The sequence below is a fragment of the Mixophyes fleayi genome, chromosome 9, assembly GCF_038048845.1.
Source record: "Mixophyes fleayi isolate aMixFle1 chromosome 9, aMixFle1.hap1, whole genome shotgun sequence".
NCBI classification, from domain to species: Eukaryota; Metazoa; Chordata; class Amphibia; order Anura; family Limnodynastidae; genus Mixophyes; species Mixophyes fleayi.
Genome location: NC_134410.1, coordinates 91,569,148 through 91,582,246, shown reverse-complemented (window position 1 = coordinate 91,582,246; position 13,099 = coordinate 91,569,148). Strand labels below are relative to the sequence as shown.

At 40.9% G+C, this 13,099-nt stretch overlaps 1 protein-coding gene and 1 long non-coding RNA gene across 4 annotated transcripts in view; one reads left to right on the top strand and one right to left on the bottom strand.

Annotated features, from left to right (window-relative positions):
* The window catches only part of BTK (Bruton tyrosine kinase), a 265,703-nt gene that overhangs the window by 229,153 nt on the left and 23,451 nt on the right, over positions 1-13,099 (top strand). For all 3 annotated transcript variants that reach the window (XM_075184676.1, XM_075184675.1, XM_075184674.1), the window contains 2 exons: positions 6,399-6,470; positions 7,183-7,354. In XM_075184676.1, the coding sequence (XP_075040777.1) occupies positions 6,399-6,470; positions 7,183-7,354 (244 nt within the window). The remainder of the gene's footprint in view (positions 1-6,398; positions 6,471-7,182; positions 7,355-13,099) is intronic.
* The window catches only part of LOC142100832 (uncharacterized), a 31,973-nt gene that overhangs the window by 15,885 nt on the left and 2,989 nt on the right, over positions 1-13,099 (bottom strand). The window contains exon 2 of the long non-coding RNA XR_012678922.1: positions 8,047-8,183. This is a non-coding gene — a long non-coding RNA (uncharacterized LOC142100832). The remainder of the gene's footprint in view (positions 1-8,046; positions 8,184-13,099) is intronic.

Sequence of the window (13,099 nt, the reverse complement as noted above, 5' to 3'; positions counted from 1 at the left end):
GGCAATTTTATTGTATCATTATATTAAGGGGGCAAAAGTAATATATAATTACATTGTGGGGTCAATAAATGGTGCCACCATGATTAAATAATAATTTATTGTTGATGGTGTAACACTTATAATCCCCCCCATGATTAATATAATAGTATTTCCCCCATAATATAATAATATATTGCTATTGCTCACTTAATGTAATGATACATTTTTATTGCCCCCTCAATATATTAATAAATTAATATTGCTTCTTTAATCAATAATTAATGATTGTCCTAATTAATATATCTTTTGTGGCTTCTCTTATATTCTGCATGACAAGGCAAGATAACATGACAACATGTGGTCTGAGCCATCTCTCCTATCCATACGATAGAAAATTCTGCAGTTTGGGTTTGAAAACCTCATGCAATATGTGCCGGTTCTATAATTTATATAGCTCATACTTGCCAACTCCCGAAATTCAGGTCGGTCTCACGTACTCCCGGGCGAGCCAGCAAGTCTCCCGCATCCCCCAACTGCCTTCCCAAAATGACGAGATTCGCAGTAAATTGCGTCATTTTGGTCCCGCCTCCGCGACAAAATGGCATTTACGTTGTGGGGGTGAGGCCAAAATGACGCATTTGGTCGCGCCCTGCCCCCTCCCACCCCTCTCCCGGACAGAACTTGCCAAAAGTAGGCAAGTATGATATAGCCCCAATCTTAGTGCATAGCGCTGATAAACGAATATGTAGCCATTCACTTCAGTACCAACCCCATTGAAGCTTACAGTCTAAGGCAGTGGTTCCCAAACTTTTGCAATTCGCGGCACCCTTAGAGTCTCCATAATTTTTTTAAGGCACCCCTCCAAAATAATTACCGAGCAGTCCTGTTTCAGAAGTAGTTGGGTCAAAAAATTGTAATAAGTATTTAGGTCAGGACAGAAATGCTTATTTAGTTGTATGCAAAAATGCCCCTCTGCATCCAGACACTCTGCCCCCTCTGCATCCAGACACTCTGCCCTCTCTCACGCTGCCCCCTCTGCCCTCTCTCACGCTGTCCCCCCTCCTCTGCCCTCTCTCACGCTGTCCCCCCTCCTCTGCCCTCTCTCACGCTGTCCCCCCTCATCTGCCCTCTCTCACGCTGTCCCCCCTCCTCTGCCCTCTCTCACGCTGTCCCCCCTCCTCTGCCCTCTGTCATGCTGTCCCCCTCCACTGCCCCTCTCACGCTGTCCCCCTCCTCTGCCTACTGTCCCCCTCCTCTGCCCTCTGTCACGCTGTCTCCCTCCTGTCACGCTGTCCCCCTCCACTGCCCCTCTCACTCTGTCGTCCTCCTCTGCCCACTGTCCTCCTCCTCTGCCATGCTGGCCCAGCTCATCTGCCATCTGTCCCCCTCCTCTGCCCTCTGTCACACTGTCCCAGCTCCTCTGCCACGCTGTCCCTCTCCTCTGTCCCCCTCCTGTCACGCTGTCCCTCTCCTCTGTCCCCCTCCTGTCACGCTGTCCCTCTCCTCTGTCCCCCTCCTGTCACGCTGTCCCTCTCCTCTGTCCCCCTCCTGTCACGCTGTTCCTCTCCTCTGTCCCCCTCCTGTCACACTGTCCCTCTCCTCTGTCCCCCTCCTGTCACGCTGTCCCTCTCCTCTGTCCCCCTCCTGTCACGCTGTCCCTCTCCTCTGTCCTCTCTGCCGCGCGCCAGCCATAAAACAAACAAACAGAAACACTTACCAATCCACCTGGTGCCGGGACCCAGCATCCTCCTCACTCACGCAGCTGTCATATCAGTGACAGCTGCATGAGAGAGGAGGATGCTGGGTCCCGGCGCCCGGCGGATTGGTAAGTGTTTCTGTTTGTTTGGGGGGTTTTTCATGGCTGGCCCGCGGCACCCCTGAGACAGCACCGTGGCACCCCTGGGAGCCACGGCGCACAGTTTGGGAACCGCCGGTCTAAGGGCCTGATTTATTAAGGAAAGTAAGGCAAAAAAAGAGTACATTCTAACCTGAACAAAACTTGTTGCAATGCAAGGTGTGCAAATTAGTTTATTATTTTGCCATAAGTTAAATATAGACTGTTTTTTCATGTAATAAACAAAGGGCAGCCGTAGAATGTTTTTTAGGAATGGTACATTCTACAGCCTGCTGGTCATCCATTGTTCCCTTAGCAGCACGAATGTAACTGTTGCCCTTGAAAGTGACGTTAATCTCTGTGCTGGTATGTTCTATCTATTGCAATTGTTGATTGTCAGTTTTTCATAGCATCTGTATTTTCAGTATGTCGTTACTGAGTGGCGATTACCATGTCGGGGTAATTGTCCCCGGAAATAACTAGTTTGCTGTAATGACTACCACTGGACACAAATACTTGATAGCTTTATGTTTAAACTGAAATTTAAAGTGGATCTAGGACATGCCCTACCCCAACTATAAATCTGTCCCCAAATTTTAAATGTACCTCCCTCTCCAATGCAACATGCAAAGTTACTCCTTCTTTTTGCTTTACTTTCCTTAATGGCTCAGGCCCATTGTGTTACATTGATATGGGCATATATCCTCCATGTGGTTTTTAATTTCCTTCTCTGGTAACACATATATACTCTAGGGGGTAAATGTATCAAGCTGCGATTTTGTATTTCCAGCTATTTTCTTTGGCGAAGTTAAACTCGCCAATGCATTAAATTAAACAATGATTTGATGTTAAATCGCCAGAAAAGTGTTTCTTTCAAAATCGCCATTCTCAAAATCATTATAAATCGCAGTTTTGACTTTTTGCCAGTCTAGCTATACAAATGTATGAAGCTGTGATTTTGCAAATTCGTTTGAATTTAAAATCACCAGATACAACACGCTGCTTTCTATAGGTGAGATTAGCAAACACATCACTTTTACACTGCTGGATTATACAGCCGGCAGGACCCTAGCACTGCCAGCCTATTGCTGGTTGGGCTGAAATCGAGAAATAAAATGAATGGGGTCTCCCTGATTTTAACGCAACCAGCACTAGCCAAACAAGCCGGGATGGGTGGCAATATAGCAGGGGGGGACACGTGGCAGGGGGTCCTCCTGCTATAATAACAAGCAAACCTAGGCTTTTCAGCACTGGGCTGGATTCCCTAGGGAGTGGGGTCTGCAAAAAAATCATGCAGGCCCCCATCTAGAAATAAACAGCCCAGGACTGAAAGCACTAGGGTTCTTTCTACACCCCTGTGGTGGGTGTAGGGTAATAATGGCGCAAGAAAGTAGTAAAACTAAAGAAAACACCAATTTAGTTTGTGGAACTACAAGTCTCAGCCAGCCCGGACTGCAGTTATCAGTCTGGGCATGCCAGCATACAGGGCATGCTGGTACTTGGAGAACCACAAGTGCCACCACGCCCTGACACCCAGGGCTTGCTACAACCTGTAGTGACACAAAGAAAGATGAATGTTAAATAAACCACAACGCCCTCTTTAATACCACATTATTTTAATAAAAATAATAAAACCCCTAAAGTAAAACATAACACCCTCTTTATAACCACCAATCTGTTTATCAAAAATAAAAACAAATAATTACCAACAGATGTCTTCTTCTTTCTTAGAAGCTTACAATCCAATTATGCTTGAAACCATTTGAAACCATGTCCAAATAAAACCATCATATTCCACAAAGGTCGATGGAGTTGTCACAAATAATTTGTATTCCAAATAGTCCAGGGAAAATATCTTCTGTTCTTCTGGTCCAAAGGACCCTTTTTGTTAATCCACAAATGCTTGAAAACCTTCTGTTCTTCTGGTCCAAAGGATCCCCTTTTGTAAATCCATCTGAACATGCTGGAATAAAATAACAAGCCATGACAGACGATGTGACTGTGCTGAAGCACCACGATGCAATCAGAAATACACAGACGTGAGCTCTATTTACACTTTAAGGGGTATTCCCACAACAGCGTGGAGCCAGACTGAGAATGTTCAATGAAAGAGTCAACGAAGGAAAGTGGATTTGATGGTTGAAGACAGATTTTGTAAGCAAAGGAATGTAGAGAAATGGGGTGATAATTGTAGAGAGAAAGAATGAGTCAAAGAGGGCTGCTTGTGAAAAGGTGAAATAAGTTTGAAGTTGGAAGATAGGGAATTGTTCAAGAGGTGAGCAAGGTGCAGGCAAGTATTGGGGGAAAGGGAATCTAGGAGCTTGGAGGAAACTGGATCAAAGGGGCAGCTTGAATGTGAAGAGGAGGAAAGGAGAGTGTGGATTAAGCTGTAGAAAAAAATATTCTGAGCATACAGACATAAAAAAATAATAGTTGTCCTGATCATTGCTGTGGCATTGGGATATGTGGAACTGTCACATAAAATAAACCCTACCCTAAGTTTCTCTATGATAACACTCCTAATTACTATTTTGCATTTGATGGAGCACAATCTGTCAACAACAATTTGTAATATTAAATTAGTATGTAAAATATATGGAGTCTCCGGCGCTAATTGGTATATGAACAAATAAAACAAAACAACAAATGCAGCAGATCAATAGAGGAAATGCCAATCCTCTAAAAACACACATATAATACAAAAAACAAATTGCGCAAATGATGTTTATATATAAAAATATGTACATATAATAAAAACCAGACAGAAAATTCAGCTATCCAACAAACTGATTCTCAACTGGATACATATGTAAACAATAATAGAGTATTCAAAATATTATCACATATGGCTGTTGACAGACATAAAGCGGTCTATAGGTATATAATCAGCGAATATCATATGCATGAGAAAACTCTCAAATAATTCCACAATTTGAACAGATCCGCAACCAAACAGATTGATATATGGTTGTTTCTTGGTATTATGAACACAGATTCCGTTCCAAGTTGTTATTCTTCCAGTGCATTAGTTCGCTAGTTCTGATAATAATGTTCCATAAAACAGATATATTGATGCATAAATTCACACATGTTTTGCATACTTCTGTTTTGTAAACTAGTAATGCGATGTAAGCATATGCAGCTCATCCGCCGTATAGAAGGTTAAATGCGGCTAATATAGTAATCACCACTCTACCGGTCATAGATAAAAATGTAGAGCTTACCCGCCTCAAGAAAGATATAGATCCTGGACACCTATCCGGTGGTATAAGCAGCTTGTTAGAGTCCGGGCTGTGCCTGGGTATGGGCTTGTCTCCGACTGCATAAGCGGCTTTCTGATCCAGGCTGTGCCTGTGTGTGGTGCGCACCACAGAAAAGTATCTGGACTGCAAATCAGATGTAGGAACGTGGATCCTCTAAATATACAAATAGCGCCTCTTAGAGACAATGTTACAGAGTCTTCATAATAACAATGAGGCTAAGGATGAGCACATACTCATAAGGTAGAGAGTAAACTTGCAACGCGTTTCGTCTGTCTGAGCAGACTTTTTCAAGCAGTACCGCGTTTCGTCTGTCTGAGCAGACTTTTTCAAGCAGTACTGCTTGAAAAAGTCTGCTCAGACAGACGAAACGCGTTGCAAATTTACTCTCTACCTTATGAGTATGTGCTCATCCTTAGCCTCATTGTTATTATAAAGACTCTGTAACATTGTCTCTAAGAGGCGCTATTTGTATATTTAGAGGATCCACGTTCCTACATCTGATTTGCAGTCCAGATACTTTTCTATGGTGCGCACCACACACAGGCACAGCCTGGATCAGAAAGCCGCTTATGCGGTCAGAGACAAGCCCATACCCAGGCACAGCCCGGACTCTAACAAGCTGCTTATACCACCGGATAGGTGTCCAGGATCTATATCTTTCTTGAGGCGGGTAAGCTCTACATTTTTATCTATGACCGGTAGAGTGGTGATTACTATATTAGCCGCATTTAACCTTCTATACGGCGGATGAGCTGCATATGCTTACATCGCATTACTAGTTTACAAAACAGAAGTATGCAAAACATGTGTGAATTTATGCATCAATATATCTGTTTTATGGAACATTATTATCAGAACTAGCGAACTAATCCACTGGAAGAATAACAACTTGGAACGGAATCTGTTTTCATAATACCAAGAAACAACCATATATCAATCTGTTTGGTTGCGGATCTGTTCAAATTGTGTAATTAATTGAGAGTTTTCTCATGCATATGATATTCGCTGATTATATACCTATAGACCGCTTTATGTCTGTCAACAGCCATATGTGATAATATTTTGAATACTCTATTATTGTTTACATATGTATCCAGTTGAGAATCAGTTTGTTGGATAGCTGAATTTTCTGTCTGGTTTTTATTATATGTACATATTTTTATATATAAAGATCATTTGCGCAATTTGTTTTTTATATTATATTAAATTATTATGTCTCTATATTTTGAGATGCCACTTGTATTCATAATTTGACAAATGCATGCTTATAAAGAATTGTACATGTTAGGCTTGTACATGATATTCTTCCAATTCTTAAACAGGTTTGATTTCGAGACTTAAATATCCTGTATGTTCTGTCAGAAAAAACACCCCATCTGCTGGACTTGGCTATGGTAAGCAAAGACTATAGAAATAGACAAAAAAGTAATAATACCTTAAAGCAGCAATCCCATGAAAAAACAAGTCTGACATAAATCACTGTGTCAGGCTTTAAGAAGCAACTTGGTAATTACCTTTTTTTCTTGTTTTGTTTCTGCAGACTGCTATTAAAGATAATTTTTCAGATTTTCCATTGTTATGTGACTACCATGGTAATAGCAATCGTGTGGCACATGATGTAGTTAGCAGAGATGCTTTGGCACACACCTCTGAGTTATGTTTTCACTGTGACATCTTTCTCCCTCCTTCTCCCCTTCTGCCATCACATGACATCCTGAGAGCTGTGAACCTGTGCCTGTGAAGCAAACTGACTGTGTCTAGCAGCCAGACAATGTGTTTTGTGTCTGTTCTTTGCACAGTGACATTGCCCACCTCCTTCTTCCCCCTCTGCCATCACAAGACACGCTAGAGCCTAATAGATGCCACATCCATTATTTCTTGCCCTCCAGAAAGGGTATTACAAAGGAGATAGTGATCTATAGCAGGATGGCTAATAATAATCAATATTGGCTATCAGATGCATACTTAAAAGGTACTTAACTTTATATTTAAAGAAAAAAATTGTATGTGGGATTGATGCTTTAAGGAAGAAATGTTGTAGGCAGATAGAATTGATGGACAAACAGCAGTATAGCTACTTACTTTTTCTTTTCATCTTCTTCCAAGGCTCATGGGAGATTGATCCCAAGGATCTGACTTTTTTGAAGGAGTTAGGAAATGGACAATTTGGGGTGGTAAAGTTTGGGAAATGGAGAGGTCAACATGAGGTAGCCATCAAAATGGTAAAAGAGGGCTCCATGTCTGAGGATGAGTTCATAGAAGAAGCAAAGTGCATGATGTAAGTAGCCTTTTTCTTTACATTTGTTATGTATATATTGAGTATTTATAATGGAATATTCATTGAACAGTTTTTCAAATATCTCATTAAAAGAAAATGGAAAGGATTTTTCATAAATAAATGACTGATGACAGAGGAAAGTTTCTTGCACTCAGCTACACAACAAAGGCACATTTCAAACATATTTAGTCCAGTTATGGCTAAGAATATTTACAAATATAATTGAAAATGTGGGATTTAGTTTTTTCATAATCTATCACTTGATCTGTAAAGTTCGGTAGTCATGTCAATTAAACATATAAATGTAAGGAGTTTAAAAAAAACAAATATTCAAATCATATGTTAACAAGTATATGCAGTGGCAGAATTACTGCCACTGTATGCAGCTGTTACAGCGGCTAGCGATGTGGGGGGCTCAGCAATGCCCAGTTTACCTTTCCCTAGGCCCCCACTCTGCTCTCACAATTGTAGAGTGGGGTCTTCTGAGCATGCATGCATGGGGATGGCACATATGGAATGAAGCTCTGACTGTGGCTATGAATTATTGTCATAATTCAAACTGACATTTTATTGCAGTCATATAAATGAATGAATAGCTGTTACAGGTATAACATGTTTTATTTTGTTGAAACTAGATGGAATGTACAAGAAAGCTCTTTACATTAAAACATCAAAATTGAATATGAACATACCTGCCGGCATATCCAATCTCCCTTCCTATTCTTACGGCACCCCATCAGATCCAATACTTGAGAGTTGCAATAGCTTTCGATAATGCACAGATATTCTGATTAAACTGTTCGTCCCTCATGGCCAACACCTTGAAAACCTAAGAAATGCACAGCTAGTTATTTTTCCTGGCTTGGGAGAACATGAAAAAATTAATATCCTTCCCAAGATTTTGAACATTCTCCAAACAGTTCTAATTAAAGTCTACATGAGGTTTTTTTTTCAGAGCTCCAAAATATAGCCCAGGGCCTTGCCTGAGGTGCCAGAGACCTGGGTGTACACGCAACATCCTTATAGCCAAAGACCCAATGGTGTGTTACAATTTCCTCTTTTCTTGGGAAAAGAGGAAGCAGTAAAGCTTAGTAGGATCCTCAACTGAGCTAGATATGATGAAACAAAATAGTGGATAGGAGTGTAGAACCTCTTCACTAAAAAAGCATAAAACATTCTGCCTAACACTGCTAATGTAGTGTTGTGGGTGGTAATAGGCGAAAGAAAAGGAGCTATGATAGTCAAAATTCTCTACCACCTGTGTATGTGTGAGAAGTATGCTATTTGATTTGTATACCAAACATCCAACTGTGCTGATGTCTCTTTCTTTCCAAGCCACGGAGGTTTAGAGTGATTTGCCTTCCTGAAAATTCAGCTTGTGTACTAATGACTGGAAAATTAATTTGTGGGCGTTTAAATTGGATTAGTGTCTTAATTTATGTAAAACTTTACAGGTGTCCAAGAGAAGCTGATTCTATGCTTCTTGTTCCTTATAAAGTTTCCAAAAGTATAGATCAGTTTTTTAGCATCTTCTGGGTGAGAAGTAATAGAATAGACTGGAGAAAATATATACATTTTGGGAAGGATACCATCTTGATTAGGTTCATCCTCCCCAGATAGGAGAGCCAGAGATGATGCCATCCCTCCAGGTCTGAAGCTAAGGAGAATATTGTGAGAGTGAGCAGCTGTGGAGTGTTCAGCGTTGCATCATCATACTCTGACCCCGCAGTCCATTCAAAAAACGTGGTGATTAGTGTAATATAAAAGTAGCATATTAGACCAATTAAAAGTGGCCCAGAGTGCCCTACGTCTCATAATATTGTGAAAATATATCCATAAGACCATGTTGAAAGCCTTATTAGCGTCAAGTAATCAACAATGTTTGAGTGGATAAAACAGTAGCTGTGTCACGATTTGCCTGGCAGCTCCTAACCTGGACTATCAGACTTTACTATTTTGTGTTCATTTTGTGTCTTAGCAGCAGTACCTCTGCTCACCAGAGGTGCTACTATTGTGCCTGTTGTGCTCCTAGTACCTTAGGAGTTAACACTGGTCACTAATTATTCTATGCACCTGGGTGTGTTCTCATTTCCCTTTATATACCTGTTACTCCCAACACACATAGCTGGTTATTGATGTCATATCCTGTGGTTACACCCTGTGATTCTTCCTCCTGCATTGTTCCTGTGATTCTACTGCATTAGGATCTCATCATTCATTCTGCTGATCTGTTTCATATGTGAACCTGGGACTTACCTGTGCATTTCCCTGTATATGCTGCCTGGAATCTTCCCTCACCTTCCATTTACCTGCTACTGCTGAATATCTGGTATTTCTGCAAACTTATGATTTCATCACCTGTTTATATTTGCCAGCAATAAACATCGTTTGTTTCTTCACCTATTCATGGCTCTTTAGCTGTATTTCTACGTTGTATCGTGACAAGCTGCTACTGCTGTTCAGATGCCTTTAACCAAGTGGCAACCTCCCACAAAGCCCAACTGGTGACCTGTCAACAGGTTTGGAAGGATTGATTGGAACCTGGTGGATATAAGTTTTGCTAGAAATTTAAAATCAATATTTAAGACTGTGATTAGTATATAAGAAGCCACCAGCTGGGGCTCTTTGTTTGGTCTCAGTTTGCCCCGTTTAAAGCGAGATGGTGTGGACTTTGTTTGTGAATTGAGTGATACAGTTCAGGAGTATATTATGTTGAGTCATTTAAAAATATTCGCTTGTTTAACCAAATGGGCCTGGCGCTTTGTTAGCCTGTATACCTATTATTGCGAAGCCTATTTTTGTCAAAGTTATATCTATATCCAGGATATCCTTCTGGGCTTAGGTTAATTTTGGGAGGCGTACTTCCTTTATTATTTTTCTTATATGAAAGGCTCAATAGAATGCAATATGTAGAATCTTTCACAATATTTTTTCAAGGGGTATATTTATTAAACTGCAGGTTTGAAAAAGTGGAGATGTTGCCTATAGCAACAAATCAGATTCTAGTTATCATTTATTTGGTACATTTTACAAATGACAGCTAGAATCTGATTGGTTGCTATAGGCTACATCTCCACTTTTTAAAACCTGCAGTTTAGTAAACTTAGTTTTAGGGGTTATTTCAGTTTTAGTTAGAGATGGGCGGGTCCGGTTCTCCGAGAACCGAACCCACCCGAACTTTGGGTATCCGAGTACCGAGCTGAGCAGCTCGGTACTCTCCCGCCCATTCCGAATCCAAATCGAGGCCGAACGTCATTGTGACGTTGTCGGATCTCGGGGCTCGGTTCTCGCGATACTTCAACTTTATAAATACACGCCTCCACAGCAATCCATCGCCATTTGACAGAGGGAGAGAGCAGGGTGTAGTCATAGGCTAATTAGAGCAGGGACAGAGAATACAATATTGTTCTTGCAATTGCTCTAACCAAAATCGCTAGTGCAGAGAGGAGGATAGAGGTTTATTATTTTTTCTTCATATTTGGCACTCCCCAGTGCTTTTGGGGTGTCCCCCATAATTGTGCATTAATATTTCTGGCTGTCAAAAGTCATATCTGTCAGCAGTATCTACTAAATAATTTGTAGCACTCCTCAGTGCTTTTGGGGTGTCCTCCCTAATTGTGCATTAATATTTCTGGCTGTCAAAAGTCATATCTGTCAGCAGTATCTACTAAATAATTTGTAGCACTCCTCAGTGCTTTTGGGGTGTCCTCCCTAATTGTGCATTAATATTTCTGGCTGTCAAAAGTCATATCTGTCAGCAGTATCTACTAAATAATTTTTAGCACTCCCCAGTGGTTTGCGCTCAGAATGGATTCAAAGCAGTCCACATATGATCTGAATGAGCAACCAGGTTCTGTCACCAGTCCTGATGTTAGTGTTCCCAGTACGTCATCTGGCCAAGGCGATGTCAAACAACAGAGTGTTTTCAAATTAGTGCAAAAAACAAAAACCAAAAAAAAATTTACTGTATTGAAGCGAAAAAGAAGTGTAACTGAGCAAAAGTTAAGTGACGATAAAAAACAAATTGCAAGCATGCCATTCTACAAAGAGAGAATGAGGCCTTCACCTTTGGCTATTAGTGGCAGATCCCAAAAAGTTACCCAGCCTACAATTGGTGCACAACTACTGTTACGCGTCAAAGCCGAGCTGCAAGATAACAGTGAGGCATTACAGGAGAATATTTGCTCTGATTCACAAATGACAACAATCCCTGTGGAGAGTCCATCCAACAGTGGGATGTCTAATCGTGAGCATTCTGCTGATGTGTGCCTTAATAGCCCGAGTGTAGCCGGTGATACCCAAATTGAGGATGCCACTTTGGAATTAGAAGAGGATGAGGGGGAGATTTGTGTAGGCGACGAGGGCGCTAATGATGATGTTGATGATTATGATGCAGACAGATACCAAATTGCCTTTCTCCATGTCAATTAATATTGTACAGTCTATAACGGCTGGATTTTTTTGTATTTTATACAAGTGAAGGGGGGCCTAGAGAGACAGAAACCAAACTGTCTTTCTCCATGTCAATTAATATTGTACAGTCTATAATGGCTGAATTTTTTAGTATTTTATACAAGTGGAGGGGGGCCTAGAGAGACAGAAACCAAACTGGCTTTTTCCATTTCTTTACATATTTAACTATAAGTGTAGGGTGTAATATACATTCAAAGACGATGGCTGCATTGCCAATATGCATAGATGGAGAGGAAGACAATCTGTTTTGTGTGTAGAATAAATGAAGGCCTACCAACGAAGAATTAAACTGTTTTTTTGGATGATTTATTACCTCAACAATTAGATTACTTGTCTCTAAAACAGTTGGAGCACTAAATTGGGTTAATTTAGGCCCAAAAACATGGATTTTCCAAAAAAATAGCAAAACAAAACCAAACAAAACCAAACAAAACCAAAACCAAAACACGCAATGGCAGTTTTGCAAAACCAAAACCAAAACACGACGGTAATCCAGATCCAAAACCGAATTCAAAACCAAAACACGGGGGTCAGTGACCATCTCTAGTTTTAGTACACCCTAGTGTGTAGTTGCCCTGACATGGAGTCTTTAATAGCTGTTATATAGTTATTTTGTTCCATGTTTCTTGATATCTTGGCAAGGATTTTAGTGTAGTCCAAATTATGTTTTGATCGGGTTAGAAAAAAATGTTTCAAGTAGGTGATGAAGCTGTTTGTATGTGTCAAGGGAGTCACTACATGCGTGGTCCACTTATGCCTTAAAGGCAGAGAACATGGATTCCTGGAGAAAGTGATAATGAGCACTGGTTTCACATTTTATCTTAGCTATGTAATTTATAATTTGTCCCTGCATCACTGCCTTCGACACAGAATAAGCCAGGATCTTCCCAATGAGCTATGTTATCATTGAGGTAGTTTACCCATCTCTCATTGAAAAAAGCACGGAAGTTATTTGAAGAGGAAAGGTATGAAGGGAAATGCCTGAGGTATGTGAAGGAGGATGGAGAAGAGTGGTAAATGGAGATATGTATTGGGGCATGGTCTGAGATTAATAATATGTCACCAATAGATGTACTCTCTATCTGTAACATGAGGACATCTATCACCAAAATGTAATCAATCCTTGCGACAGGATGGAACGCCTATGCCACCCTGTCTGTTGTTGCTGGAAAGCGTCTGGGCTTACTTTGCCACCGTTCCATTTCTTTATCCCAAATGCGCCCTCTAACCACAGTAGGAGGGGCTTAAGCTACTCCCACCACTGGACTGCTT